We start from the raw sequence: 27,764 nt of genomic DNA, 5'->3' as shown, positions 1-27,764 counted from the left end.
AGCACGTAGGTGGGCGTCCTCGGGGGGAGTATTGAGGGGGGAGGGATCACGAGGAGAGGGAGCACGCGAGCTGTTGTTGGTCGCTGGAGTGGAGCCAATGAACTGGAAGTCGTCGTCAGAGTCATCTTCCGCGTCCTCCTCATCTATAGAGTCGGTGACAACGTCATCCTCCTCCGACGAGACGTCCTCGTCCTCGTTTTCGTTCTCGTCCGAGGGGTCGTCGTCCAGGAAGCGGACAATGGGGGGCATCTCGAACGAAGTGAACGTGGAATTGGGTGTGGGTGTATCTATGGGTGATGAGGCGGAGGGGTCGGGTTATGTCAGCAGAGCGCCACGCCGCACGCAGATGATGACGAGGGAGAGACGCCTGCGCCGGTGGTAAAGAAATAGACAAGGGGCCTCTGTGCAAGTGTCAACGGTGGCTGGGATGGAGAAGAGTGAGTGAGAAAGAGAGAAAATGAGAAAGATGGAAAGATAGAGCGAGAGAGCATTCACAAGGGTGCCAAGTGGAGGTCTCTGATCCAAATCGAGTGGCGAAATGAAACCAAATATCTCAGACCAACAACATTCAGTCCCATCCAAGCTGCTCGCTGTCACATTATACATCATCCACTAGCTATAATCTACACCGAGGGGGTGAAGCGCGAGCGCGCGCGCAGCTGCGGGCCATACTTCATCAGCACGAGTGGCACGGGGGCGAGCACGAGCGCGATAAAGCCCAGGAGGGAGCTGGCCCACTGCGTGCCGAGCCGCGCATACATCTGCCCCGCGAAGAGGGGGAACCCTGCGCCGAACGCGGACCGCACAACCGTGCAGGCGGAGAGCGCGCTGGCCGCCGACCAGAGGTAGCTGTCGATGATGTGGTTGAAGAGGGAGAGGAACATGCCGAGCGCGGAGACGCCGATGAGGCCGCCGGCGAGCACGGGGCTGATCCAGTGGATGGAGGGGTAGGACGTCCATCCGAACCAGAACATGGCGATGACGAGCAGCCAGCCTGTGACGGCACACATTTCGAGGCGTTTCTCGGGGGGCACGGGGGCGGGCGCGAGGCGGCATGCGACCTTTAGGTACCGCCGCTCGATGACGGTCATGTAGAAGATGGTGGCGAGGACGCCGCCGATGAAGAAACCCAGGAAGGCGAGGCCGTTCTCGCCCGAGTTGAAGCCGTGGTTCCGCACGAAGACGTATGGGTACGCCTCGAAGAGCAGGTACACGATGCCGTACACGAACGACATGTACAGCGTGACGGCCATGAGCATGGGTTCGAGGACTGGCGTAAGCGAAGCCAAGGGAGGGACGTACAGAGCATGATGAAGGGCTTGAGGAGGATCTCGCGGAGACGCGTCTTCATGTCCTGCGGCCGCCGCTCGATCGGCGCGTACCACCTCTCCTCGCCTGTCTCTTTGCGCATCCGCTGCGCCTTCTTCTTGACGATGACGGGCGCATACGTCTCGGGCAGCGTGAAAATGATCACAATCGTACACACCCCCGCAAAGATCGTCGTGACCCAATACACCCAGCGCCAGTCGGCGCCCGCAGTCTGGATGTATCCGCTGACGATGGGGCCGAGGCTTGGGCCCGCGAACGGCGCGAGGCCGAAGAATGCCATCGCGGAGCCGCGCGTGTCCACGTCCCAAATGTCTGCGAGGAGCGCGCCCGAGTTCGTGAGGGGCGCAGCGGCGAATGTGCCGCTGAGGAAGCGGAAGACGAGCATCGACCCCGTGTTCGGCGCAAGCGCACAGCCCACCTGGAAGCCGGTGTACACGATGAACGCGATGACGAAGATGGGGCGGCGGCCATAGCTCTCGCTCAACGGGCCCCACAGGAGTGGGCCGACACAGTATCCCGCCACGAAGAGCGAGATGCAGAGCACAGCGACTTCCTGGCTCACGTGGAAGTGCGCCATCACATCCTGGGTGATGCCGGACGGCGCGGACGACGCAAATGTCGAGTTGAGGACGAGCACGCCGCCAAGGATGGTGAGGTACCACCGGAACGTGCGGCTCCAGTTCTGCCGTCAGTCCCGTTAGAAGGGCGAGGCTGCGGCCGCCCACTTACTTTCGGATCGAGCTTCTCGCCCTGCTCGAGCTTGACGGCCCACGGGTCGGGCCCCTTCTCCTCGCGCGCGAGCTGCCGCTCCATCTCCTCTTCGCGCGAGCGGACGGGCGCGAGGCCTTCGAGCGCATCAATCCCGTCCGGGCTCACGCCGCCGAAGAGGGACACGACTGGCGGCGACACAGTCCGACGCAGGCTGGCCGAACTTGACAGTGTGGGGCGGGCTGGTCGCTCCTTGGTCGCCCTCTCACTCTTCTCGATACGCTCGGTCTTCTCGCGCTCGCCCTTCTCGTCGCTCTTCTCGTTTGAATCACGCGCGACCGCCGTGCTCGCGCCGCTTGCGCGCCGGGGCGAGGGCGGGGAGGAGGGTGCGGGTGCAGACATGGAGAAAGTATGCGGACATCTCTAGCCTCGCGACGGGTTAAGAATGAACGACAACACCGCAGACGTCGGCCTGGGGGAGGTGGGGAGACGCGGCCAATGAATGCGTCAGTAGTGATTAGTAGACACGGGTGAGCGGCGGGGCAGCCAAGACCGAGGCTACGGGCTCGTGAATGGAGAGAATGGGATGCTATCTTGGGCGCGAGCCGAGCGGCGTGTGGTGCGGCATGTGCGGCATGCGGCTCTCGGCCGGGCCGGCCGATCACACTATCCCAGCTGATGCAATTGAATTGATGCATCAACAACAGAAAGACGCCAGAGCACAGTTGGTCGTACCTGGAAAGCTAGCAGGCTGCAGGCTAGAAGTACAGCACGCGCTGGCAGCAGCGGCAGAGGACGGGGCCGTTCTCGGCGTGCTTGATCGGGACGCAGGAGGTCGGCGCGGCCTTGCATGGAGAGCGGGGGGATGCGGGGGCCTGGGGAGCAGGAGAGTGGGCCTGCGCCTGCGCCTGCGCCTGCGCCTGCGCGTGGGGCTGCGGCTGCTCCGCAGGGCCGGGCTTGCGCTGCGCGAACGGCAGACGCGGGCGGTCGTACAGGCGCGGGGGGAGAGTCTGCCCCGCGGGGGCCGGGGGGGAGTCCTGCGTCATTGTAATGCTGGTGAGTGAGTGAAGATGTAGATCGAGCGTTGTTATATACATGGTGATGGTGGCGAGTGGATGCACTCAATGTGCCAGCCTTCGCACTGGCATCAATCACCCCAATTGTGCTTCTGTCCGCACTAGTCGGTGAGCAATGCATACTATAATGAGACAAACGAGGGTCATGCTATGCTAATCGTTCAGAGTTTGTTATACGGCGGCGAGGAGGGCGGCGAGGGTGAGGGCGAGGGCGAGCGTGAGTGCGGCAGGCTTGGCGGACTGCGCACCAGAGGTTTGCAGCGCACCGCCGTTGTCGACGATCGACTGTGTCTGCGTCGCTTGCACCGGCTTGACGCGCGACGTCATCGTCACCACCACTACGTCGTTGGTCGGCTGCCCCGAGCCGCGCGGGAGCGTGCGGGTGAGCACCACTTCGCCGTTCGAGTTCGTCACGGGCGCCGTCAATGTCACCACGACGACGCCGACGCTGTCTGTCGTCTGCACTGTGCCGTCCGGGTTCGTGCGCGTCACTCTGTTCGTCACGACGTCCGTGAATGTCAAGACGGCCGGCTGGAAGGCGGGTGCGGGGGCTGGCTGTTGGCCGCCAGCGTTGCCGCCAGTGTTGCCACCAGTGTTGCCGGTGTTGCCAGTGGTGCCGCCAGTGCCAGTGCCAGGTTGAGGCTGAGGCTGAGGCTGGGGCTGCGGCTGCGGCTGAGGCTGGGGCTGGGGCTGGGGCTGAGTGCCACCAGTGTTACCACCTGGAGTGCCAGCAGTGGTCCCACCAGGTTGGGCGCCTGTATTGCCGCCTGTGCCGGGGCTCGGGGCGACAACGCCCGGGGTTCCGCCACCACCAGCCGTGGTCACCGGAGCAGGGGGGTTTGTGGTCACGGGGCCTGGGTTCGTGATGGGGCCGCTTGGAGGCGGGCCGGTCGTCACTGGGCCAGGGATGCTCGTGACGCCGCCAGACGCGGGGGGCGGCGGGTTGCTCGATGCCGGAGGGACTGGAGTCACCGACGCGGGCGTGGACGGCGGCGGAGCACTCGGGCTGGGATTTGGCGCCGAGCTCTGGCTTGGAGTGGGCGGCTCTGAGGACGGCGGGACGACCGTAGGCGACACTGGGGACGGCACTGTAACGTCAGACGACGGCGGGGCACTCGTGGGCGGGACGCTCGAGGGGGGAGGAGAGGGCGGGGTAGAGGGTGTGGGGGAGGGAGGAGGAGTGGTGGTGGTGGTGGGAGGGACGGGGGTGTTGGGGTCGGGGGAGGCGGTGGGAGAGGGCACTGACGGTTGGCAGCTGCTACGGAGGGGACAACTTACCTGGGGTCGACGGCGGGGGGTCGGAGGTGGCGGGCGTGCTGGGAACAGGTGTGGACGGAAGGGGAGGGGCTGGGCTGCTAGGGTTAATAATCGTGTTTGAGAGGATCGGGGAGGGAGCGGAGGAGGGGCCTGGAGCTGTTGGAAGAGCCGAGGAGGGGTCTGGGGTCGATGGGGGAGGGATAGAGGGGCTGGAGGCGGCGGGAGTGGATGGGGGAGGAGGCGCCACAGAGCTTGGCGGTATCGTTGGACTCGGGGGGCTCGATGGAGGCGGCACCGGGGACTCGCTGGGGTTGCTAGTCGGTGCCGCGCTCGTCGGCGGCGGCTCAGTGGTAGGAGGTACTTGGCTCGTAGGCTGTGGAGACTCGCTTGTGGGCGGTACTGGGCTCGTAGGTGGCGCCTGGCTCGTGGGGGCAGGCCCCTCGCTCGTAGGGGTAGGTTCACCACTCGCAGAAGACGAGGGCGGGTCTGGGGGAGATACTGACGTTGTGGGTATACTGGTAGGCGGAGGCGGGCTGGTGTTTTAGCAGGAGGGTGTACTGCTGGACCTACTCAGACGTAGGCGGAATCGTGGGCGGTTGTTCAGATGTAGGTGGGGGTGATACGCTTGTGGGAGGCGGCGGGGGTTCCGACGTAGAGGGAGGGGGAGGGGGATCCGATGAAGGAGGGGGAGGGGGAGGGTCAGAAGTGGGAGGTGGTGCAGGTGTTGAGGGAGGAGGTTCGGACGTCGGAGGGGGTTGAGGCGTCGTTGGGGAGGGAGACGGCGTAGGAGTAGGTGAGGGATCGGTCGGCGATGGGGTTGCAGGCGGTGTCAACGGGGGTGTTCTGACGGTAAGGCGTGCCCGTGAGGGTACGGTTAGAGGGACTTACGGGTCGCCGGGCGAAGAGAGCTGGCGCTGCTCGAGGAGCACATAACCTCCCCCGAGGTGGTAGGGGAGGGCAGCGGTGACCGCGAGCTGCGCCAGAACGGCGAGGAGGGTGGGGCGCATGGCGCGGGATATACTACTAGACCAGAGAACAAGATACTACTGAGGAGAAAGCTGGGGTTAGAGGAGAGGGCCTATATGGGCTTGCTGTTGCTGGGTAGCTGGGACGCTGGGATCGATGAGACTGGGCTTGAGATCGGGCTCGGCTAGGCGTTGAGGCTTGGCTCGCGGTTCGCGGCTCGTGAATCAGAGTCGCTGGCGTTAGCTGAGCGGGGGGGGTGTTGGGCCGTCGTGTTTCTGACCTGCGGCGAGAGAGGGAGGAAGTCGAGATGAGCGAGGAACAGATGTGATTGCGATGGAGAGGTTGCAACGAGGGACGGGTGGAGAGGAGACAAGAGGATGGCGCGGCTCGGACTAGATTCTGATGAGAGCTTGGCTGCGGAAAGGGAATGTGGCATATTAGCAGGCATGCAGGTAGGCTAGGGCTGGAGAGCTACGCTTGCTGCATGGGCGATGGGCGTCATGGGAGTGGACGGCAGCGTTGACGGCGCGGAGCTCGAGGCGGCCGAGGTAATCAGTGGTCGGTCTGATCAAGCCCACCTCCCACCATTCCCTTAGCGCCTTGTGTTAAACTCGGCACGCGCCGTTCAGCGTCCCGCGCCGTCTGTCTCGTCCGCTGCATCTCCCCGCCCCCCGCGGCTCTGGTATCTCGGCAGCAGCGGCAGCAATGACTATGACGGAGAAATTCCTGAGCCCATCGATATCTGCATGGCGGCAGTGACGTTGTAGAATAGGGCAGGCACGTATATGTAGAGCTCATCCAAACCTTGTCAGTCTCGGTTCCGCGAGCTGCTCGCATCAAGGACAAGAGCAAGAGCAAGAGCAAGAGCAAGAGCAAGAGCGAGAGAGACAGAGACAGAGAGAAAGACAATATCCCTGACAATGCCATGTTCATCAGCTCATCAAATAATTTTTAGGCCTCGCAGCCGAATGTCGACGTCTCTCTCAAAGCTCTCAACCAACGCCCACAATCTGCCCGCCATGCTGTCATCATCTCAGCCAGGAGAACTGCCCTGCAATAACGTTCGCTTACGATCATCTGATCGCCCGCCATGTGAGTGCTCGACGGCCGTGCACTCTCCACCGTGCGCAGCCTCGGCGCCGCCGATCGCCAAGAGCGTCTATTCCTTCCGCAGTCGATCACCACATGCTGCCAGTAGTCGTCTACATGCATTGTCAGCTTGTCAGGCAGCGACCGCATGCACTGTTCTGGATGTCTGGGGAGAGGGGGTCATTGCAAGAAAGCATGCGCATCCCTCGGCCTCGGGTCGCTGCCGAGATGTAGCAGAAGGCACGACCACCGACCCAAGGTTGGCGCATGCCGCGTTCTGCGTGTCCCGCAAACGCCTCAGTATCTAGGCTACCACTTCCGCCAGGCGCCGTCATGCCACCTTGCACTTGTCACGTCATGCGGCGGTGCGCCGTGCCGCTGCTATGCGGCGTCACGGCGATCTGATGAATGTTATCCGTGGCCATGGCCACATGTCAGATCGTGAGTTTGTGAGCCTGGCACTCGACTCGGAGCTTCACACGCCTTACTGTAAGCTTGACGATGGTCTGCATTCAGACCTCTGGAAGCAAAGTGTATTAGCTTGCGTTACCACATGAATGCGTGGGCAATGGGCACAAACGAGTGGCGGCCAGGCGGTAGGAGGCGGTGTTGGTAGTTGGGCGGACGGACGTCAAAAGAAGATATCTATTCCAACTGGATTCCTCGTACCACTTCCCACCCGCCGAGTGTGCCCGCGCCGATGTTACTGATGCACTCGGACTGCTCCAGGCCGCCGCCAAGGCCACGGTCTTGAGCTCACTACCAGCGCAGATGCACCACCCTCACAGCAGGAGATCGCCTACATCCGATCTCGCCCGTGTCGAACGAGTGACGCACCTCCATCCGATGACTTGTTGACGCCTCCACACCCAACCTCATTGACCACCACCCACTCCATCCTCCATCGATATCCATCATGGCAAACCCGTCCTGCACCGACTGTCCTCCTCCCGCCCTCCAGACCGGCGTCTCCCGCCTCTCAAAGGCAGAAGTTACGCCCGCCCTCGCCTCCGCCTCGACCGCGCCGTCCTCCGCCGCCGCCTCCGCCTCCGCCCCTGCCTCCTTCGACCCACCGCGCATGCTGACGCCGCACATCGTAATCGAGTTTTGCGACCGTTGCAGATGGTGCGTCCTATCGGCGTAGCTGTTGTAGCTTTAGCTGTCGTAGCTGACGAGCTGGCATAGCTGACGAGCTGGCATAGCTGACACCAGGGCACCCCGCGCCTCATGGACCCAAACAGAGCTCATGCTCACCTTTCCCCCACCCCTCATCGCGAGCATCACGCTGCAGCCGCACAACACGCCGGAGACGGGCGGCCGGTTCCGCGTCTGGCTGGATAGAGGAGAGGGATTCGAGCTCGTCTGGGACCGCAAGGTGGGTTATGGCGGGGGGGAGTGGAGCTGATACAGACTGAAGGCGGGTTCCCGGAGCTCAAGGTGCTCAAGCAGCGCGTGCGGAATCTCGTGCAGCCAGATATGAGTCTTGGGCACTCGGACAAGGGCGGGAAGCATGGGCAGAGGGCGGAGGGGCATAAGGCGGAGGGGGAGAGGACGGAGGGGCAGACGGAGGGGCAGATGGAGGGACAGAAAGCCGAGGCGGCGGGCGCGCCGGCTGTGCCGCCTCTTGCATGAGGCGGCGAGCGCGGCTGCGAGGGATGCAGCTGTCGCGAGAGTGGCCAGCTTCCTTGCCGCTCGTCGTCACACGAGCTAGATCCATCCACAACACTCCATATCCTCGATGCATTATCCTGCACTACTTGCTGACTGACTCGTCTCTCTCCGGCAGCACCGCCCCGGCAGCACTGTCCTCCCCTTGCCACCTATCCTGCCCCGGAGGCAGACCAAGCCCGCACCCGCGTCAGGCCGAAGCGAGCCCGAGCCATGTCCGGCGGCGACGCTTGCGGCGGGGTAGAAAGCGCTCGAATGCCGATGCCGTGCCGAGCCGAGACGCACACGTTTCCAATTTGCTCCCGCTCCGCTCTCCCCATCCCCATCCAGATATTTCACCTCTTTGCCACCTACCACCCTCTCACCCACTTACTCAACTCACAATGCCTCGCTCTGTAAGTCCTCGTGCCCTCCCGCGTCCCGCGCCGCAGCTAACGCCAGTCCCGTTCGTCCGCGCGCCCCGCCGCGCGCCCCGCCGCGCCTCCCGCCGGCACCCGCCAGGCCTCGACCGCCGCGTACCCCGCCCACCCTCAGCAGCACGCGCCCGTGCAGGCGCCGACGCAGGGCTCGGCCCCCGGCCTGCTCGCGCAGACCGCGTCGACTATGGGCGGCGCCATGGCGGGGTCCGTCATCGGCCACGGCATCTCCAACATGCTTTTCGGCGGGCGTTCCGCCGAGGCACCGCCTCCCCCGTCCGAGCTGCCGGCGCAGCAGAGCCAGCCCGTGAACGCCAGCTGTGATATCCAGGCCAAGGGTGAGTAGTGTGGGGGGGGGGGCAGCTGGAGGGTGGGTGAGGGGGAAACAGAGGTCGGAGGGAGGCGGTGCGCCCGACGACGGCGCGGCGTCTGGCCCACTTGGTTGTCTCGTTACGTCTCTCAGTCACATGCTCACCCCAGACTTCACCAAGTGCCTCGAGGCCACGAACGGCGACATGACCTCGTGCTCGTACTACCTCGAGGCCCTCAAGGCCTGCCAGGCCGCAGCGCGTCCGTACTAGATGGTCCGTTGGGGTCAGGAGTGAAAGCATGGTTCATTATGCACAGCAGTATCCAATGGCGGGGTGGGGCGATGGGCGGGGTGATGGGTCGAAGCGTGGAGGAGGGTGGGATGGAGTAATCTTTTGTAGGCGTGAGCAAGCTAAGTTGGGTGAACGCGTGAACGAGCGGTGGTGACAGACCTGCGGTCACCACGTGCGTGGCGTGGTGCGCCCCACACTTCGAACTGCATGGCTGCGGTCAAGCGGTCGAGATGCATGAGTAGTTCGTGCACGGCGAGGGGCATTGTCCAGAGTCAGAGAGTCAGGACGATGTCCGTCAGAGTCAGCCCATCGACGCTGCAGCCGCGCGATAGGAGCCGAGCTGTATCGGGCGCCATCTGCTCGCCGCAACGTCCGGGACGGGTTCACGCCCACCAACCTCCGCAGACGATTGGAAACACTATCGTCAACATCGACTGATATACGTACAGCAGACGACGGAGCGCCATGTCTTGGCGCAGCGGAAGATGTACGGACGCGGCGCGTCTCTCCGCATCGGTGCTCCCGTGGAAATGAGGGCGCGCTGCGGCGACGGTGGTTGGCCAGCCGACGCCGGCTGCCATCGGCAAACTTCGGGATTCCTATCGTCCCGACGATGAATCTTGCCCCGCAGCGCAGGAGAGCGAGGAGGAGCAAGGCCAGCATGGAGAGCAAAGAGGGCCGGAGTAGGAAGAGCACAGGCTGACTGAGCGTGTCGTATCATGGAAGCGCGGCGCCACCGGTCGATTAGCCACACTCCGGGCCGGGTGGGCTCGGCATGACGTCCCTCTATATTCTGTCAGGCTGCCCACCCCACTCTCTACTTATCCCTCGACTCTTTCTCATTCATCCCAAAACACCATGGCATCTACCGAGGGCAAGACTATCACCTGCAAGGCCGCCGTTGCGTGGGAGGCTGGTGAGTGCAGTGCCCGCGCCCGCGCCCGGGCTGACAAAAGGCAAGCCGCTCTCGATCGAGGACGTCGAGGTCGCCCCGCCCCGCGCTGGCGAGGTCCGCATCAAGATCCTCTAGTATGTTCCAGCTGCCGCGCCGCGTCCCCGCTCACCCCAGCACCGGCATCTGCCACACCGACGACTACACCCTCTCGGGCAAGGACCCCGAGGGCGTGTTCCCTGTCATCCTGGGCCACGAGGGCGGCGGCGTCGTCGAGAGCGTCGGCGAGGGCGTCGACAACGTCAAGGTCGGCGACCATGTCGTGCCCCTCTACACGGCCGAGTGCAAGGAGTGCAAGATGTGCAAGTCGGGCAAGACCAACCTCTGCTCGGCGGTGCGCGCGACGCAGGGCCAGGGCCTCATGCCGGACGGCACGAAGCGGTTTACGTGCAAGGGCCAGGAGCTGCACCACTTTGTGAGTTGGTGGCAAGTTGGTGGGACGGAGGGGTGGGGGGCTGATGGGGAGGGCGGCGCGAGGGTGGCGAGCTGGACGGAGCACGGAGCGGACTCGGCGACGAGAGTGCGGGATAGTTGGGGGAAACAATCAGCGGAGGCGAGGACGGAGCTACAGCGCGGAGGCGAGGAGGGACGCTGGGCGACGGCATCGACTACGACGGCGACCAGGACGATGAGCATAACCCCCGCTAACTCCAGATGGGCTGCTCCACCTTCTCCCAGTACACCGTCGTCTCCAAGTACTCGGTCGTCGCCATCGACCCCAAGGCGTCGCTTGAGAAGGCGTGCCTCCTCGGCTGCGGTATCACCACGGGCTACGGCGCGGCCACCAAGTCGCCTGGCATCGAGGGCTCGACCGTCGCCGTCTTCGGTGTCGGCTGTGTCGGCCTTTCCGTCATCCAGGGCGCCCGCGCCAAGGGGTGCACCAAGATTATCGCAATCGACATCAACGACAAGAAGAAGGACTGGGCGAAGAAGTTTGGCGCGACCGACTTTGTCAACCCCACGCAGCTGGGCGACCAGAGCGTCGTCGACAAGCTCATCGAGATGACGGACGGCGGCCTCGACTTCACCTTTGACTGCACGGGCAACGTGCAGGTGATGCGTCAGGCGCTCGAGTGCTGCCACAAGGGGTGGGGTGTGTGCAACATCATCGGCGTGGCGCCGGCGGGCGCCGAGATTGCGACGCGCCCGTTCCAGCTCGTCACGGGCCGCGTGTGGAAGGGCTCGGCGTTCGGCGGCGTCAAGGGCCGCTCGGAGCTGCCGGGCCTCGTGGCAGACTACCAGAGCGGCAAGCTCTGGGTGGACCAGTTCGTCACGCACCACCAGCCGCTCGACAAGATCAACGCCGGCTTCGACGACATGCACGCTGGCGACTGCATCCGCTGTGTTGTCGACATGGGTTTTGGCGATGCCCAGTAGATGCGCGGCTCTAGATAGGGAGCATGCCATCGATACTGGGCGCTGGCTCGGTTGTGTGCTCACCCGACAGACAAACGCTCATGCTGTTCATGCTGCTCATGCTGCTCATATGATGTATCTACTTGGCTCTGACTTTTGACGCGACGCAAGAAGGATATGGTGGAGTATTGAATGAAAGCTGACTGCAGATTAGGAATCAGGATGGAAGATTAGGCTGACCACGTGGCTTCGGTCTAGGATATGGTTTGTTCGGTTTGGGGATGATACCGCCTGCGACTCTGACCTGCGTCTCCTTCATACGCTGAGACGACCACCAGCGGCTACGCCAACTCGCCAGCGCATGCGGCGCCTGCTTCTGCAGATCGGGCGGCGGCACAGACGCAAGCATCTCCAACCTCAGATTATGAACCCCGCTCATTCCCAGTGGCGGCACCAAGATGGACGTGTAGCTGCCTTCGTCTTCGGCGAGTAGCCTCAGCCAGCCGATGTGCCTGGCATTGACACCTCACGCGTAGGCACAGGTACTGAGAGAGGCCAGTGGTGAGGGTCTCACGTAACTTGATAATTGGTTCTGCTGCGGAATAGCAATGGGACGAGGTGCTGGGCTGCTGCACCCGGAGTGTGTCAACTGCCGTTCCCGCCGCCGTCGCTCGTGTGCGGAGGGGAGCTATAGCGGAGAGTACCAGTTCCCGCGGAGATGACATGCCACGACGGAGGTGGCGGATGGCATGTAGATCGCGGTCGGTTGGCTGGAGACATTCATTCCGCCGTCCGGCAGCGAGCAGTATTTCTGGAGACGGGAGGCCTGCGCCGGTGATGCTCGTGCTCACTCACTCGCGTCTCATGACTAGAAGCCTGGCTCGACACCACCGCTCTGGTCTAGAGGCACCGATCTGACGACCGCCGCGTGGCGACAACGATAACACACGTAACGGGCATTTCCGACGGGGGCAACTGTCATCCGAAGCCGAGGCGGGCGCTGGAGCATTCGATCGGCCGCGTCGTCAGCATCGGGCGCCGGCACACGACACTGGCAGCCCCCACCCCCCACAGCAGCTTGTTCTCGCCTGATGATTGACCTGACTTGGGCGGCTAAACGAGTAAATGATGGCGCATTCCAAGTGCAGGAGGAGGATGACGACAGACGAGATGAGAAGAGATCGAGTCCGAGTCCGATGACCGCCTCGTGCCTGGGATGGGGGGGGCGGAAGTAAATTGGGAACAAGGCGGATTAGAAATTCAATTACAAGTTCAATAGGACTCTAATTAGAATCAGAATATGCGAATTCCTGCAATCCCCCTTGGACACCCGTAGTCCCTGCGATTGGACCCTGAACTCCCCCTGTTGGTCTTGGTCGCCATCACATCGCCTCTCCTCCCCATCCTCGTCGTCGTCGTCTTGCTCTCCATCCATCGCCCTCTGCTCTCCGCTCTCTGCTCCCCTCCCGTCTGTCTCGGGCCGCATCGCATCGCCCTTGGCCTGTAGACGGTTGCCTCCCTTTTCCTCGCTGTCGCCCGCCACTCCCTCGGCCTCTCGATCCGTCAAGCCACCCGTGGACACCCCATCGTCTGCTCGTCCGACCTCTGCTCGCTGAATCTTGGCTTGAATCAGCCATCTTGCATTCTTGCTCTCTCGCCACTCAATCACGCGTCGTCGCCATCATCCCCAGCCTCACTGTAGCCCCAAGTCTCTCGCCTCGCTTCGATCCATCCCCCCACCACACACAACCTCAACTTCTTGCGGGCGGCTCCGGAATCCTCCCCAAGCTCCACTCGCGTCTCGCTTGATCGTTCGCTTCTTGCCTCTTCATCCCACTCTCTCTCTCTCTCTCTCTCTTTCTCGCTGCCCCCACCATGTCCTACTTCACAATGGTCGGCTCAGAGTTCGACCTCCCTCATCCCACTCTCTCTCGACATCCCCCTCGCTTCTACATCCCAGATCGCTCAGAGTACTCGCCAGGCCCAGCAACATCAGTCTTTGGCCGAGAGCCATTCTCCATGCACTCGCGCATGCCCTCCATCTCCACCACCCCATACTCGGGCCACTCGACACCCTACCACGCCGAGTCCTTCTACGGCTCTGGCTCGCGATCCTCCATCGCCGCACTCCGCCACGCCCTCCACACCTATCACCGTCACGCGCAGGGCGGTCCCCTCACGCCCCAGCAGCAGATTTCTCGATCAGGTCATTCTCGCGCACCCGGAGGACATCGCGCCGTCGGAGGAAGCGCGGGCCTCGTTGGCGGCGGTGGTGGCGGCGACTCGAGCCCAGGAGAACCGGCTGAACTGGGTGACCCAACCGCATCGCTCTCAGCCGACCTCTGGGGTCGTGTCGGTAATGAGCCGCTCGATGCACTCGTCGACATCCACAGGGTGCTGTATCGTGGTGGAGAAGATCCAGCAGACCACAGCGCTCCTCCATGGGCCGAGCAGGGGCGGGAAGTCAAGCGCGTAATGGAGCAGTGGTTCGAGGGCGACTGCGGTGAGTAGAGCCCGAGAGCTGAGACGAAGCGCGCCGTGCTTCCCCACAAACACCTTGGCGAGCGGCTTGTGCTGACCCCAACAGTTTATGACCATCCGCTCGTCCGGCTTTCTTCGCGCCAGTCCGTGCTCACTCACTTTGCACTCCTCCAGCTCCTCTCCACCGCCTACCTCCCCTCTTTCACCCCATCCTCCCTCCTGCTCCACGCACGGTCTCTCACTTCAAGAGTGCGCTCAGCTCTCCTCGGCGTCGACTACCTGACCTCTCCATCTGTCACTGCGCGTGACAAGCGCGCCGTTACTGACCCAATCGACGAGTGGTTGGCGTCGGCGGGCCAGCATCATGGTTCCGTGATGAACCGCAACAATGCCGATGACGGGTGGTGGAAGCTCTGGGATGTGTCCGCCGAGTGCCGCGACATCGGTTGCATGGAGTGTTATGAAGGATACCACATTGCACTGATTGACCAGTGAGTGTTGCTTGGCGTACATCGCTAACCCCAGTGTCATCTCCCTTACCCTGTTCCCCGCGATAATCAAGCGCCCGCTCAACAACCTGACGCCAATGCAGTCATCCGACTCGCTTATGCCCGCGCCACAGCGCGGCTTCATACTTCGCCTAGCCGAGTCCGTGCTGCGCGAATTCGACTTCCTCCTACACTGGGATCTCCCCGTGTCGACGATCATCGAGTTCAACGAGGTCGGCAAAGCGACGCATGTCCGCGATGTCGTAGATGTGCGCGACGTAATCGACACCTTTGTACCATTTGCCAAGCGCTTCAGCTGGATATCTCGCCGGTTAACGGGCATGTTCACGTCCGCTGTCGGCAGCGTGGCGCTCACCCTGTTGCCAGGCCACCAAGTGATATTTGGCGACCCGATCCGCGTCGGCGACGCGAAAGCCATGATCCGTGAAGTGGAGGAAGATGCCGACGGCAGCGGGCACGGGTGTGGCCACAAGCACAAGCACCACCTCGGCTCGGCGATCGCGCTGAGCACGACAGTCAAGGCGTCCGACGTCATGTTTCCCGAGCACCCGCGCTTCGGCGCCAACTCGCTCGGGCTGCACGGCGTAAACGACGACGCGCCCGAGACGCTCACGTCGCCGTCGATGGCGCCGGACGTCGACGGCTCGCGCTCAGACGCGTAGCAGTAGCATTGCATCTCTATTCCCGTTGTACACGTCTACCCAGTTGTCTATGCAGATGTTGTGTATTGAGGGTGGAGGGTGGAGGGCGGTGCCTGAAACCGCCACGTTAGTGAATGTGCATCTCTCTCGTCGTCGTCCTCTCCGTCCATATACCCTCCGCAATGGTACGCCGCGACCTCTCCCTCTCCTCTCCTCGGCTCGGCGCGCCGCGCAGCGCAGCGCAACGCCTCCCCGCCTCCCCCGCCTCCCCCGCCGCGCCACGTCGCTGACACCAGGCAAACCTCTCCCTCTACACCGTCACCGCCCTCCTCATCCTCGACAGCGAGGGCAACCGCGTCGTGGCCAAGTACTATGCCCCGCCCCACTCGTCCGTCGGCACCGGCACCCCCGCCGAGCTCGGCGTCGGCCCCGGCGGGCCCGGCATGTCCGGCCTCCAGACGTACAAGGAGCAGCGCGCGTTCGAGAAGAGTGTGTGGGAGAAGACGCGGAGGGGAGCGGGTGAGTTGCGCGAGCCGCGAGCGCGAGAGCGCGAGAGCGCGTGAGCGAGCGTCCAAGTGCTGGCGCAGTCAGCCATGCGTGCTGAGCTCTGGGCTGAGTGCCTGCTGCGCGCTGGCGTGCTGCGTCTGGATGCCGGTGCAGGTATGCTGACGCCCGCGACGCCTCCTCGACCTGTTCTCCCGCTTCGACTGCCGGCCCGCTACCTTCCCCTCGCTACCTCGCTACCCCGCTATATCGCCTACACGGCCCGCTCACACCCGCTACAGGCGAAATCCACCCGCTCCCGCCGCACCTGATCCTCTCGCGCCCCTCGACCGACCTGCACTTCCACATCGTCGGGCCGTTGGCCACGAGCAACGAGCTCATGCTCCAGTCTACGCTCACGGCGTTCCACGACGCCGTGTCCCTCCTCCTCCGCGGCCAGATTGAGAAGCGCGTCGTGCTCGAGAACCTGGATCTGGTGCTGCTCGCTGCGGACGAGACGGTTGATGATGGGTGAGTGCGGCCGGGGGTAGAAGGCGGGGGGAGGCGGAGACTGCAGGAGGACGAACGAGAGACGAGCGGACGACGAGAGACAGAAGATGGCTAGCAACACAACAGGTCACGATCTGGATGCTGCAGCAACGTCTCACTCACGCCGTCGCTGTTCTCTCCACATCCGCTCACACCAGAATCATCCTCGAGACCGACGCCGCGGCCATCGCGTCCCGCGTGACCCGCCCCAAGCCTGACTCGACGGACATTGTCATCAACGAGCAGACGCTCCTCAACGCTTGTGAGTGCAGGCATGCACTCGACGCTCACCCCAGACTCGACATTCAAGGAGCGCGTCACGCAGCGTATTGGGCAGCTCTAGAGATAGTTATATGGCATGGCTAGGTTTGTATGCTTGTGGTGCTGTCCACTATGTCGTCAGTCGCGCCTCCTCGACCCCCTCCGACTCTCCCACATCGCTCACGACTCCTTAACCCCCCCCCCCCCCCCCCCCCCCCTCCCATCACACGCCCCACGCATGCATGGAACCCGGAATACAAACACCTCAAATCTGCCTACCATGCTAATGCCGAGCATGCGCCGCCCACCCGGCGCGCGCGCAAACCTTTTCTTTAAACCGCCTAGTACGAGCGGCCGAACAGCGTCCACTTGGACGCCTTCTTGCCGCACTGGGGGCAGGCCTGCTTGTCGCCGTTGGGGAAGGGGCCGAAGCGGTCCTGGTCGAAGGGGATACAGAGCGACTTTGCGCCGGACGAGGGGGCCTTGGAGTCCTCTGCCTGGCCGCGCGCGGCCTCAGCCTCGGCGCGCGACCGGTCCTTGATGTCGTCTTCGCACTGGGGGTCCTCGCACCAGGGAATAACAAGAATGTTCTTGGCGTCGAGCGTGGGCGTCACGTCCTTCCACTCGGTGACGCGGACGACGTGCGCGTCCATCTTGGCCTTTGCGTTCTCGTACATCTTGTTCTGGATGTCTGCGAGCGTGCTCTTGACGCTGTCGACGATGCCGGCGAGCGCGAGCGAGCTCTTGTGATTGTCGTAGCGGCGCACGGCGAGCGTCGAGCTGGCCGCGATGTCGCGCGGGCCCAGCTCGAGACGCAGCGGCGTGCCGCGCATCTCCCAGTCGTTGAACTTCCAGCCGGGCGTGTATCCCTCGCGGAGGTCGACGGTGGCGCGCACGCCGCCGGCCGTCAGCTCGTCCGCGAGCTTTTGGCACGCGTCGTAGATCGTCTTGTTCTTCCCCTCGACCTTGGACAGGCCGACGGGGATGACCACAACCTGGTGCAGCGCGACCTTGGGCGGGAAGACGAGACCTTGGTCGTCGCCGTGGATCATGACCATGACGCCGATGGAGCGCGTCGACAGGCCCCACGAGTTCTGGAACACGTTGATCTTGGTGTTCGCCGTGGGGTCCGAGCGGTCTGCGTTCGGGTCCTCCACGTTGATGTCGAACATCTTGGAGAAGTTCTGGCCCAGGTGGTGCGACGTCGCGCCCTGGATGCCGCGGCCTGTGGTCGGGATGAAGCCCTCTACCGTCGTCGTGTAGTCGGCACCGGCAAACTTCTCGTTCTCAGACTTCTTGCCGGGGATGACGGGCACGGCGAGCAGGTCCGTGTACACTTGGCGGTAGAGCTCGAGGATGTCGAGCACTTCCTTGTCCGCTCCGGCCTTGTCGAGGTGGGCGGTGTGGCCCTCCTGCCAGAGGAACTCGCGGGTGCGGAGGAACGGCTGGGGGTTCTTAAACTCCCAGCGCACGACCGAGTTCCACTGGTTCAGCTTGAGGGGCAGGTCACGGTGCGACTTGATCCACTTGGCGTAGTAGGGGTACATGACCGTCTCCGAGGTGGGGCGGATAGCAATGTGCTCCTCGAGGTCCGACTTGCCGGCCTTGGTGACCCACGCGACCTCGGGCGCGAAGCCCTCAATGTGGTCCTTCTCGCGCTCGAGACGCGCCTTGGACACGAACATGGGGAAGTAGCAGTCCTGGACGCCGAGCTTCTTGATCTCGCCGTCGAAGAAGGCCTGCACATCCTGCCAGATGTGGTACGAGGGCGGGCGCAGAATGTAGCAGCCCGAGATGTCGTAGTAGTCGAGCATCTCGCCCTTGATGAGCACATCCGTGTACCAGCCGGGGAAGTCCTCGTCCTTCTTGTACTGGATAGCCATCTCGTAGAGGTCATCGTCCTTCTTAGCAACCTCCTTCTTGGGCGCGTCCTTCTTCTCCTTGGGCGCGCGGGCGACGGGGGCGGGAGCGTTCGCCTTGAGCTCGGCAAAGTCGAGGACACGCACGGCCTCGGGCGTGGCGGTCAGCGACTCGAGGTACGCCTTGATCTCGGTGCCCTTGAGGAGGACGGTCGAGGCCGACGAGGTGAGGTGGAGGGCGAATGCGTCCGACGACGAAGCGAGGGCGGCGTCGAGCACGACGAAGAGGGAGGCAGGGACGGGGGCGGGGAGGGGGAGAGCCGAAACGTCGTCCTTGGACGCGGCCGAGGGAACAACCTGCTTGATGAGGTCCTCGTTGGCGAGGCGGAGCTCCTTGAGACCAAGGGCGCCACCAATTGCACCGGAAGAAGTCTCCGTGTCCTCCTTAGCGATGACGAGGACGGGGGTGGGCTCAGCGCTCTTGGGCTGCTTGGGCTTGAAAAGGAGCTGGGGTTAGCGCGTGCGTGCGTGCGGATGTGTTGGCGTGCGTGCGGGCCGAGCTTGAAGGGATCCAAAAGTCCAAGCAGCAATCCGGAGGGGTGAAACGAAACTCACAGTCTTGGTGAGGGGGACAGCAGTCTTGCCAGCCTTGTCGAGCTCGGCGCGCCACTCAGCACCGCCGGAAACAGCGGCGTGCTTGATAACTTCGGGGGCCGAGATGCTCAACTTGCCCAGGCGCGCGATAATGTCGTTGTCGGAAACAGCGGCCATGACGGGAAAGGGTTGACGGGGGGTGGGGGGGGTGCTGCGAGAGTAGGGGCGCGCAGCGACGGCGAGGGAGGGGGCGTAGAGGTGGACGTTGGTGCGTGCGATAAAGCGAGGAGAGGCTGCTGCTAGAAATGCCTTGAATGGGCGGATGAGCATGAACAGCAGGAGAGAGAGAGCGAAAGACGAGTTGAGATCGAGTGAGATCGAGTCGATGGCCCGTTCGCATTTGGTATATCGATATCCGGTTCAATCCGGTTGGATCCGCCCGTTTCGAGGTTGAACCGGGTGGGAAGTGCACACCCACGCGGTAATCATCGGAATCCTAATTCAATTAGCGTGATTTGTATTGACGCTATTGACATCCAGTCAAATGCAGAGCGGGGAGTGGGGCAGGGCAGTGGGATTTGCGATTCGCCACATGTCCATCCCGGAGTGAGCCCGCCCAGAGTGACTTGCGGGATTTCGGGATTATGCCAGTTTCGTCTCTGATCCGCGTCCCAAGTCAATCGACGACCCGACCAAGGTGCCAGCGACGACCTCCATCCCTCAACACTCACACAAAATGTCGGCCGACCTCCAGTGGCTCCTTATCCGCAAGTGGAACTCGTTCATGCGCCCCGCCGCGAACGGCCCCATCTTCTCGGCTGAGAAGGTGAGCATTGCATTTCTCGACATTCGATGGCCTTGGTCTTGTGGACATCGGCGCAGGCAGGATCCATGGCGACGGAGCGGGCGGCGCAGCATCGCATGGCAGCTCAATGGGCGCAGGAGCAGGAGCAGGAGGGAGTGGGAGGAGGCGTGGAGGTTGAAGAAGCGAGAGAAAGCGCTGTGGAAAGGCCAACCTACGCGCCATGGTTCATGGCGAGTGCGATCTTCGCCGAGATGAGCTGCGTGCTGCTGGTGCCAAGTGTCCCAACCTGTCGTCGGAGAGCCCCTCCAGACGGCGAGGATTTCCCCCCCCCCCCCCCTGCCCCGCCATTCTGGCCGTTGCCGTACCCCACCCGCACGAATACTCACACCACAGGGCAACCTCCTCAACATCCACTCGGGCAAGTACTCTGGTCTCGCCAACAACAAGGTGATCGACATCTCGGCCAACCCCGAGGGTGCCATCACCGTCACCAAGGTGACTGCCAACGGCGGCAAGGTCGCCTCTGCCCGCAAGCAGACCACCCTCCGTCGCTCGACCGGCCCCCGCCGCGCCAACAAGATCGCTGCCGTCGAGACCGCCGCCAAGGGCTTCCGTGCTGACCTCCGTCCCGTGAGTAACCCCTCTTGCTTCTCCAAGCACCCAGCAGCCGCGCTTAGAACTCCCCGGACTACCTCATGAAGGCGGAGCGTATTAGGTCTGCGAGATTTATCATTCTCCCGACTTTCCTGCCTGCGCGCGCTGCACGTGCGCGGGCATCTAGTGCTGTTGGGATACACTGACACCCAGGCTGCCGTCGCCCGCATCTCGGCCCTCACCCGCGCCAACCGCCGCACCCAGAACCCCCCTAAGGAGTTCCCTGCCAAGCAGCGTGGCAAGAAGGCCGCCGCCGGTGCCGCCGCCGACGAGAACGCCATCGAGCTCGACTAAGCTAGTCGTGGGCGTGTAGGTGTAGAGACTGGCCGGCAAGGGCTGTCGCGCCAGGAGGGTTTGGTAGTAGAGGTATGCCATATCTCTCGCATCGTGAAGTTTGGGGGCCGGGCCATGGCACTGTCAGATTAGGTCGCTGTTTCTAATCAGTTGTCCAGAGGTCAAAGGCTGGCGCATATCTTGTAGGGCTGTCGTTGGCGTGAGCCTTGCGACACGATGGCCGTGTTGCGCGAGCTGCGAGCTGCATGCTGCATGCTGCGAGCTGCATGCTGCATGCTATGGTGAACAAACTTGGGTGGAGGGCTGCCACACGGGAGCATATCCCAGGCACGGCTCAATGAACGCGCCTCGCTGGCCTCACCACGTTGAACTGGTCCACAAGTCATCTCTCCACCTCGACCCATCCTCCGCCTCTCCCTCCTCGGCATCCCCTCCGCTCTCTTCTGCCGCCCCGCTCTGCATACCAACAGCGAGGGCGCACCGCTCCCCCTCCTCCTCCTCCTCTCCAGCGATCGCCGAGAAAATAGCTCACGATGGTGCGTATCTCACAAGATCATCCAACTAACACGCAGCCGATGCTCCTCGACATCCAGCGCAAGCTCCTCGCAAGGTCTGACCGAGTCAAGTCGGTCGACTTTCATCCCACCGAGCCCCATGTCATCTGCGGTCTCTAGTGCGTAGCCCCTTCATGCTCAGCTGACGGCAGCAACGGCCAGGTCAAGATCTGGAACTATGAAACACAGACCGACATCAAGACCTTCGAGGTGACCGACGTCCCAGTGCGCTGCGTCAAGTACATTGCGCGCAAGAACTGGGTGAGTTCGCATGCCGCTGGGAGCTGACAACAGTTCGTGTCGGGCTCGGACGACTTCCAGCTCCGCGTGTACAACATCTCGACGGGCGAGAAGGTGACCTCGTTCGAGGCACACCCAGACTACATTCGCTGCCTTACGGTGCACCCCACGCTCAGCTTGGTGCTCACGGGCTCGGACGACATGACGATCAAGTGCTGGGACTGGGACAAGGGATGGCGCTGCGTCCAGATCTTCGAGGGCCACACACACTACATCATGGCACTCGCGATCAACCCCAAGGACCCCCAGACATTTGCGTCGGCATGTCTCGACCACACCGTCAAGGTGTGGTCGCTTGGTAGCCCCGTTCCCAACTTCTCCCTCGAGGCGCACGAAAAGGGCGTCAACTACGTCGACTACTACCACGGAGGTGACCGCCCGTACATTGTCACGACGGGCGACGACCGTCTCGTCAAGATTTGGGACTACCACGCCAAGTCGTGCGTCCAGACGCTTGAGGGTCACACTGCCAACGTGTCCTTCGCGATATTCCACCCCTCGCTCCCCATCATCGTCTCAGGCTCTGAAGATGGCACCATCAAGGTCTGGCACTCGTCAACGTACCGTCTCGAGAACACTCTCAACTACGGCCTCGAGCGCGCATGGTGCATTGCCTACCGCAAGACGGGCAATGAGATCGCCGTCGGCTTTGACGAGGGTGCCGTTGTGCTCAAGCTCGGCCGTGACGAGCCCTCCATCTCGATGGACGCGTCCGGCAAGGTCGTGTATGCGCGCAACACCGAGGTTCTCACCGCCAATGTCGGGCAACTCGGCGAAAAGGACGAGATCGAGGATGGCCAGCGCCTCTCCCTCCCCCTCCGTGAGATGGGCACGACCGAGGTCTACCCCACCTCGCTCCAGCACTCGCCCAACGGCCGCTTCGTGACCGTCTGCGGCGACGGCGAATACATCATCTACACTGCGCTCGCATGGCGCAACAAGGCCTTTGGCAGCGGTACCTCATTCGCCTGGGCTTCCGACTCAAACACCTATGCCGTCCTCGAGGGCAAGTCCAAGATCCGCGTCTTCCGCAGCTTCAAGGAGCGCACGGGGCTCATCAAGTCGTCGGGCTCGTGGGCCGTCGAGGGCATCCACGGCGGGCCGCTGCTGGCCGCGCGTGGCTCTGGCTTTGTCATGTTCTGGGACTGGGAGACGGGGGCCGTCGTCCGCCGCATCGAGGTGGACGCGACCAACGTCGCGTGGTCGCAGTCGGGCGAGCTCGTCGCCATCACCACCGAGGATTCGTTCTACATCTTGCGCTTCGACCGCGACGCGTACGCGCAGGCGCTCGACTCGGGCGAGATCATCGGCGACGAGGGTGTCGAGGAGGCGTTCGACATCGTGGCTGATGTTGCGGAACAGGTCAAGACGTGCAAATGGATCGGCGACTGCTTCATTTACACCAACTCGGCCAACCGCCTCAGCTACCTTATCGGGGACCAGTCGAGCGTCATCAACCACTTTGACACGAGCGTCTTCCTCCTCGGCTACCTCCCGTCCCACAACCGCATCTATGTCGCGGACAAGGACATGAACATCTACAGCTACGGCCTGTCGCTCACTGTTGTCGAGTACCAGACTGCCATTCTCCGCGGCGACATGGAGGAGGCTGAGCGTATCCTCCCAACCGTTCCCGCCGACCAGCGCAACCGTATCGCCCGCTTCCTTGAGGTGCAAGGTGCGTTGGGTACCGGAATCGGAGCTGACAGCAGACCTGAAAGAGCTTGCGCTGCAGGTGTCTACTGACCCCGACCACAAGTTTGACCTTGCGATCGGCATCAACGACCTTGAGACAGCGCTCACTCTGGTGCGCGCAGCCCCCGAGGCTGGCTCCGAGACCAAGTGGAAGGTGGTGGGCGACAAGGCGCTGGCTGCATGGCAGCTCGACTTGGCGCAGGAGGCCTTCGAGAAGTCGAAGGACCTCGCCGCCCTGCTTCTGCTGTACACGTCGCTCGCGGACCGGGATGGGCTGCAGCGCCTGGCGCAGGCAGCCGTGGAGAAGGGGCAGAACAATATCGCTTTCGCGGCATTCTTGCAGCTCGGCGACAGCGCGAGCTGCGTCGAGTTGCTGGCGTCCACCGACCGCCTGCCCGAGGCAGCCTTGATGGCGCGTTCGTACAACCCTGCCCTCGCCGGCCCCGTCGTCAAGAAGTGGAAGGGCGAGCTTGAGCGCGCGGGCCGCAAGAAGGTGGCGGCGACGATCGGGTCGCCGGACGAAGACCGCGGCCTGTTCGAAGAGCTCGACAGCGAGGGCTCGGGCGTCATGGTCGAGCGCGAAGTGGACGGGCTCGCGTCGGGCGTCGCGGCGATGGGGGTGCGCTCGCCGTCGCCCAAGAAGAGCCGGACGCCGAGCCCCGTCAAGGGCAGGTCGCCGAGTCCGGCCAAGGCCGGCTCGGCGTCGCCAGAGAAGCCCCGGACGCCGTCGCCGACCAAGGGCTTGTCGCCGGGAGCCGCGTCGCCTTCCAAGACGCCCAGCCCAACACTGAGCGGCAAGGCGGACAAGAAGGACTAGCCGCTATAGAGTAGGATAGGCATGCATGGATTGGACAGCTGGGAGAAGGGGAGTGAACTGGTGCAATGAGCAGGTTGGCGGGGCCAGGCACTGTGCGTCTGCTGACGAACGCTGCGAGGAGAACGATGCATCGCTGGGTTGGTACTTGTCTACATGCGGAAGCCACGGCGCCACGAGCCTAGGTACTTGTGGCGAGCGAAGAGGGCGGACGCGACGCCGAACGCGATGCCGCCGGCATGCCCGGCCGAGTCCGTCAGCCCTTGTCGGGACGTCACGGCCTGCCAAAAGTCCCACTGGGCGTCAGCGCTCACGACCAACAATCGCGTACTCACCGCAAACAAACCCCCCACAACCATCCATGCGCGCGCCGGGATGATGAAGAAGAGGAGGAACGTCGCCTGTGGGAAGATGGTGCCGTAGAACGCGAGGCACGCGTATATCGCGCCGCTCGCGCCCTCGGACCCGCCGATGCGCCGCGTCTTGTTCGTGTTGAACGTCTGGTACACGAGCGAGCAGATGCCCGCGAACAGCCCGCCGCCAATATACAGCCCGAGGAAGTTGAATGCGCCGAGGAGGCTGGCGTCAGCGCCGTCTCACGCGACGTACCCAGCCACGGCGGGCGCCATAAAGTACAGCCCGAGCATGTTGAAGAAGATGTGTGCCGTGCTCATCTGCGAGAACGTGCTCGTGACGAGCGTCCACAGGCGCCCGTCGGTGATGTTCGGCATGCACAAGATAAAGTTCTTCCACATCCAGTTGTATAGCGCGGGGTCGCGGAAGCGTTGCTGCCGTCAGCGGGGCGGGCGGGGGCGGGCGGCCGTACCCATGACGAGATGGCGTACTGCCACAGCAGGAAGACGAGGGCGTTGAGCGCCATGATCACGTACACGACGTGCAGCGGGTTCCAGCGGTTCACGCGGGCGCGGATGGCGTCGAGCGCGCCGCGCGGCGGCGGCGGCCCCGATGAGCGGTTGTAGTGGTCCCGGATGCGGCCGAGGGGCGAGGACGAGAACGCGCGCTGCAGCAGCCGCTGCGTCATGCTCGCGGGCGGCGCGGAGGGGTGCGGCTGTCGCGCCCAGAGGGCGTGGACGCGCTCGCTTGTCAGCAGGGGAGACGGGGTGGGAGTGGGGCGGACGAGGCGTGGGGTCGCGGCGGCGGCGGACGCCGAGAGCGGGCGCAGCGACAACAACACGGGGGACAGCGGGCGGCGCAGCGCACAGCGCAGTGCGCCGAGGCCGGGGAGGAGGCGCGACATCGTGGAGTGTGAGCTGACGATACGAGCAATGAGGAGACGATGGAGGGCATGAGCTCATGCAGCCATCGTGGGAGAGTGGAGGCTGGGGCTCCGTCGAAAAGTTCCGTTGCCGCTCATGCTGAAGATTTCGGCGGCGGCAACAACATACTCCATCCAACAACCATGACGGCCTTCCCGAAAGTCTACACGGTCAACGGGCCGTCGTCGACGAGCGCGGCCGCGCTGCCCTCGTGGGTCACGGTCAAGGCGCGCCCGAAGCGCGACGCCCACGGACACAAGAAGCGCGTCAAGACCCAGCACACGCTCGGCCAGCTCGAGCTCATCCAGGACTTCAACTTCCCCACCGCCGCCATCAAGATCCGCACCACGCGCGACGGGCTGCATGCCGTCGCGACGGGGACTTATAAGCCCATGATCAAGGTGTGGGATCTGGAGCAGCTCACGGAGAAGTTTGAGCGCGTGACGGATGCGGAGAACGTCGACTTTGTTGTGAGTCGTGAGGGCGGGCGTGCAGGCGCCGGAGTTGACCGCAGATGCTCTCGGACGACTGGACCAAGTCGTTGCATTTGCAGCGCGATCGCTCGTTGCAGCTCCACACCCAGGGTGGGCTGCACCACACCATCCGCCTGCCGATCTACGGGCGCGCGCTCGGCTATCACTCCCCCAGCGCGGACGCGCTCGTTGCCTGTACTGGCACTGAGGTGTTCCGCTTCAATCTCGAGGAGGGGCGGTATATGACTCCTTTGAATGTCGGGCAGTGGACTGGCGCGCAGGACGTCGAGGGGGTCAACTGCCTCGACGTGAACCCGCGGCACGGACTGTGGTCCTTCGGGCTGGACGGCGCGGGCACCGTCGAGTTCTGGGATCCGCGCGCACGCAGCGCGCTCACCCGCCTCACGCTTCCAGCGTCCAGCTTGCTCCCGGCGCAGGACTACGAAGTCGACGCGCTGTTCGGGCGCACCCAGAAGCTGTCGATTTCGAGCTTGAAGAGCCACCCATTCGACGGCTTGTCGCTCGCTGTCGGCACCAGCTCGGGGCACACCCTGCTGTACGACTTGCGGTCGCCCAAGCCCTTTGCCGTCAAGGACCAGGGCTACGGCGAGCCTGTGCGGGTCGTCGACTGGCTGCGTGGCGGCGGCTCGCAGGAGGACTCGGGCCGCGTCGTCAGCGCGGACTCGAAGGTGATCAAGGTGTGGGACAAGAAGTCGCCCGACGTCAACCACCTGTCGCTGCACCCCCCCAACCCGCTCAACGACCTGCACGCCGTGCCCGACAGCGGGTTGTTGCTCGTCGCATGCGACGCCTCGCCGCTCTCGACGTACTACGTGCCCGACTTTGGGCCGGCGCCGCGCTGGGCGAGTTTCCTCGACAACGTCACGGAAGAGATGGCGCAGGACGCGAGCGGCGCCGGCAAGGGCGCGTACACGGACTACAAATTTGTCGACCGCACCGAGCTCGAGACCCTCAGCCTCACGCACCTCATCGGCACACCCGCCCTCAAGCCGTACATGCACGGCTACTTCCTCGCGCTCAAGCTGTACCAGACGGCGCGGCTCATCGCGAACCCGCAGAGCTACGAAGCAGACCGCGAAAAGACGATCAATGCCAAGCTCGAGGCCAAGGCCGCGAGCCGCATCCGTGCCCGCCGCGACGTGCCCAAGGTCAACAAGGCGCTCGCGGAGCGGTTGCGGAAGGAGGCCGAGCGCGAGGAGGCGAGCAATGCGCGCAAGCGGGCGCGCCGCGCTGCCGCGGGCGAGGAGGACGAGGGCGAGGTGGAAGGCGAGGAGGAGCGCAAGCAGGGCGGCAAGACGTCGTCCAAGGACGTGCTGTCCGACCCGCGATTCGCCGAGCTGTTCACCAACCCCGAGTTCGAGATCGACGAGAGCTCGCATACGTTCGCGCGCCTCAACCCGGCTACGGCGCGCGACGCCGCCGGCGGGCGGCACCGGACGGCGGTGGAGAGCGAGGAGGAAGAAAGCGATCACCCGTCTTCGGGCATCGAGGACGAAGACGAGAGCGAGGAAGAGGAAGACGAGCCCTCCGACGCCGAGGTGCCCGAGGAAGATGTGGATGGGGGCGAGGAAGAAGAGGACGACGAGGACGAGGAAGAGGACGAGACGGCGCCGCCCAAGAGGGCATCACGCGCCTTCCCGCTCGCGTCTGGCGCGCGCCACTCGCTCGTGGTCGGGGGCGAGGTGGCGCGCCCACAGACGTTCGGGCAACGCCTGGCGGCGTCCAAGCCCAAAGCGGCCGAGGAGAAGCCGGACGGCGTGCTGGCGATGCGGCGGGCTGCGGACGGCGGCATGGAGATGTCGTTCATCCCCAAGGCTGGGGGGCGGAAGGACGACAGCGACGACGAGTACGGCGGCGGCACGTACAAGCGGCGTTCGAAGGTGGAGAAGTTTGGGGCGGGGCTCGAGAAGGGTGTGGACGACGAGGAGAATGCCGAGCAGGGGCGCAAGACGCGCAGGCATCCGGGAAGGAGCGCGAGCAAGAACACGTTCCGGAGGAGGTAGAGGTAGATGCATATATTGGGTTTACGGGGCTTGAGGTGAAGGAGAGGGTACATGTGATTACCAATCGACCGCATCTGT

At 63.7% G+C, this 27,764-nt stretch overlaps 11 protein-coding genes across 11 annotated transcripts; 7 read left to right on the top strand and 4 right to left on the bottom strand.

Moving 5' to 3' along the window:
- Positions 1 to 623: 623 nt before the first annotated feature.
- Positions 624 to 2,439, bottom strand: COLE_04363 (uncharacterized protein; the record flags this gene model as incomplete). The annotated part of the gene is made up of 3 exons (XM_018424055.2): positions 624 to 1,270; positions 1,303 to 2,011; positions 2,059 to 2,439. 3 exons carry the CDS (start codon positions 2,437 to 2,439, stop codon positions 624 to 626), a joined length of 1,737 nt encoding a protein of 578 aa, XP_018276587.1.
- Positions 2,440 to 3,284: 845 nt separating this feature from the next.
- Positions 3,285 to 5,377, bottom strand: COLE_04362 (uncharacterized protein; the record flags this gene model as incomplete). The annotated part of the gene is made up of 4 exons (XM_018426072.2): positions 3,285 to 4,354; positions 4,392 to 4,903; positions 4,941 to 5,213; positions 5,259 to 5,377. The coding sequence occupies 4 exons, from the start codon at positions 5,375 to 5,377 to the stop codon at positions 3,285 to 3,287; spliced, it is 1,974 nt and encodes a 657-aa protein (XP_018276586.1).
- Positions 5,378 to 7,341: 1,964 nt separating this feature from the next.
- Positions 7,342 to 8,057, top strand: COLE_04361 (uncharacterized protein; the record flags this gene model as incomplete). Its single annotated transcript, XM_018420500.1, has 3 exons — positions 7,342 to 7,550; positions 7,638 to 7,800; positions 7,836 to 8,057. 3 exons carry the CDS (start codon positions 7,342 to 7,344, stop codon positions 8,055 to 8,057), a joined length of 594 nt encoding a protein of 197 aa, XP_018276585.1.
- Positions 8,058 to 9,969: 1,912 nt separating this feature from the next.
- COLE_04360 (uncharacterized protein) lies at positions 9,970 to 11,440 on the top strand (the record flags this gene model as incomplete). Its single annotated transcript, XM_018424054.2, has 4 exons — positions 9,970 to 10,027; positions 10,068 to 10,140; positions 10,181 to 10,478; positions 10,718 to 11,440. 4 exons carry the CDS (start codon positions 9,970 to 9,972, stop codon positions 11,438 to 11,440), a joined length of 1,152 nt encoding a protein of 383 aa, XP_018276583.1.
- A 1,854-nt stretch (positions 11,441 to 13,294) lies between these two features.
- Positions 13,295 to 15,071, top strand: COLE_04359 (uncharacterized protein; the record flags this gene model as incomplete). Its single annotated transcript, XM_018424053.2, has 3 exons — positions 13,295 to 13,922; positions 14,007 to 14,391; positions 14,426 to 15,071. 3 exons carry the CDS (start codon positions 13,295 to 13,297, stop codon positions 15,069 to 15,071), a joined length of 1,659 nt encoding a protein of 552 aa, XP_018276582.1.
- A 113-nt stretch (positions 15,072 to 15,184) lies between these two features.
- Positions 15,185 to 16,425, top strand: COLE_04358 (uncharacterized protein; the record flags this gene model as incomplete). Its single annotated transcript, XM_018426907.1, has 5 exons — positions 15,185 to 15,235; positions 15,347 to 15,569; positions 15,836 to 16,064; positions 16,241 to 16,344; positions 16,379 to 16,425. 5 exons carry the CDS (start codon positions 15,185 to 15,187, stop codon positions 16,423 to 16,425), a joined length of 654 nt encoding a protein of 217 aa, XP_018276581.1.
- A 259-nt stretch (positions 16,426 to 16,684) lies between these two features.
- COLE_04357 (uncharacterized protein) lies at positions 16,685 to 18,973 on the bottom strand (the record flags this gene model as incomplete). Its single annotated transcript, XM_018420499.1, has 2 exons — positions 16,685 to 18,709; positions 18,818 to 18,973. 2 exons carry the CDS (start codon positions 18,971 to 18,973, stop codon positions 16,685 to 16,687), a joined length of 2,181 nt encoding a protein of 726 aa, XP_018276580.1.
- Positions 18,974 to 19,532: 559 nt separating this feature from the next.
- Positions 19,533 to 20,549, top strand: COLE_04356 (uncharacterized protein; the record flags this gene model as incomplete). Its single annotated transcript, XM_018424052.2, has 3 exons — positions 19,533 to 19,622; positions 19,995 to 20,231; positions 20,409 to 20,549. 3 exons carry the CDS (start codon positions 19,533 to 19,535, stop codon positions 20,547 to 20,549), a joined length of 468 nt encoding a protein of 155 aa, XP_018276579.1.
- A 575-nt stretch (positions 20,550 to 21,124) lies between these two features.
- COLE_04355 (uncharacterized protein) lies at positions 21,125 to 23,915 on the top strand (the record flags this gene model as incomplete). Its single annotated transcript, XM_018424051.2, has 4 exons — positions 21,125 to 21,222; positions 21,256 to 21,364; positions 21,398 to 23,081; positions 23,116 to 23,915. 4 exons carry the CDS (start codon positions 21,125 to 21,127, stop codon positions 23,913 to 23,915), a joined length of 2,691 nt encoding a protein of 896 aa, XP_018276578.2.
- A 149-nt stretch (positions 23,916 to 24,064) lies between these two features.
- COLE_04354 (uncharacterized protein) lies at positions 24,065 to 25,170 on the bottom strand (the record flags this gene model as incomplete). The annotated part of the gene is made up of 4 exons (XM_018424050.2): positions 24,065 to 24,208; positions 24,248 to 24,491; positions 24,522 to 24,700; positions 24,739 to 25,170. The coding sequence occupies 4 exons, from the start codon at positions 25,168 to 25,170 to the stop codon at positions 24,065 to 24,067; spliced, it is 999 nt and encodes a 332-aa protein (XP_018276577.1).
- Positions 25,171 to 25,332: 162 nt separating this feature from the next.
- Positions 25,333 to 27,686, top strand: COLE_04353 (uncharacterized protein; the record flags this gene model as incomplete). Its single annotated transcript, XM_018421510.2, has 2 exons — positions 25,333 to 25,659; positions 25,704 to 27,686. The coding sequence occupies 2 exons, from the start codon at positions 25,333 to 25,335 to the stop codon at positions 27,684 to 27,686; spliced, it is 2,310 nt and encodes a 769-aa protein (XP_018276576.1).
- Between the last annotated feature and the right edge of the window lie 78 nt (positions 27,687 to 27,764).

This window comes from Cutaneotrichosporon oleaginosum (assembly GCF_008065305.1).
Source record: "Cutaneotrichosporon oleaginosum strain ATCC 20508 chromosome Unknown ATCC20508_contig03, whole genome shotgun sequence".
In the NCBI taxonomy this organism is placed as follows: Eukaryota; Fungi; Basidiomycota; class Tremellomycetes; order Trichosporonales; family Trichosporonaceae; genus Cutaneotrichosporon; species Cutaneotrichosporon oleaginosum.
The sequence above is the reverse complement of the archived record's forward strand: the minus strand, read 5'-3'. Positions and strand labels throughout refer to the sequence as shown.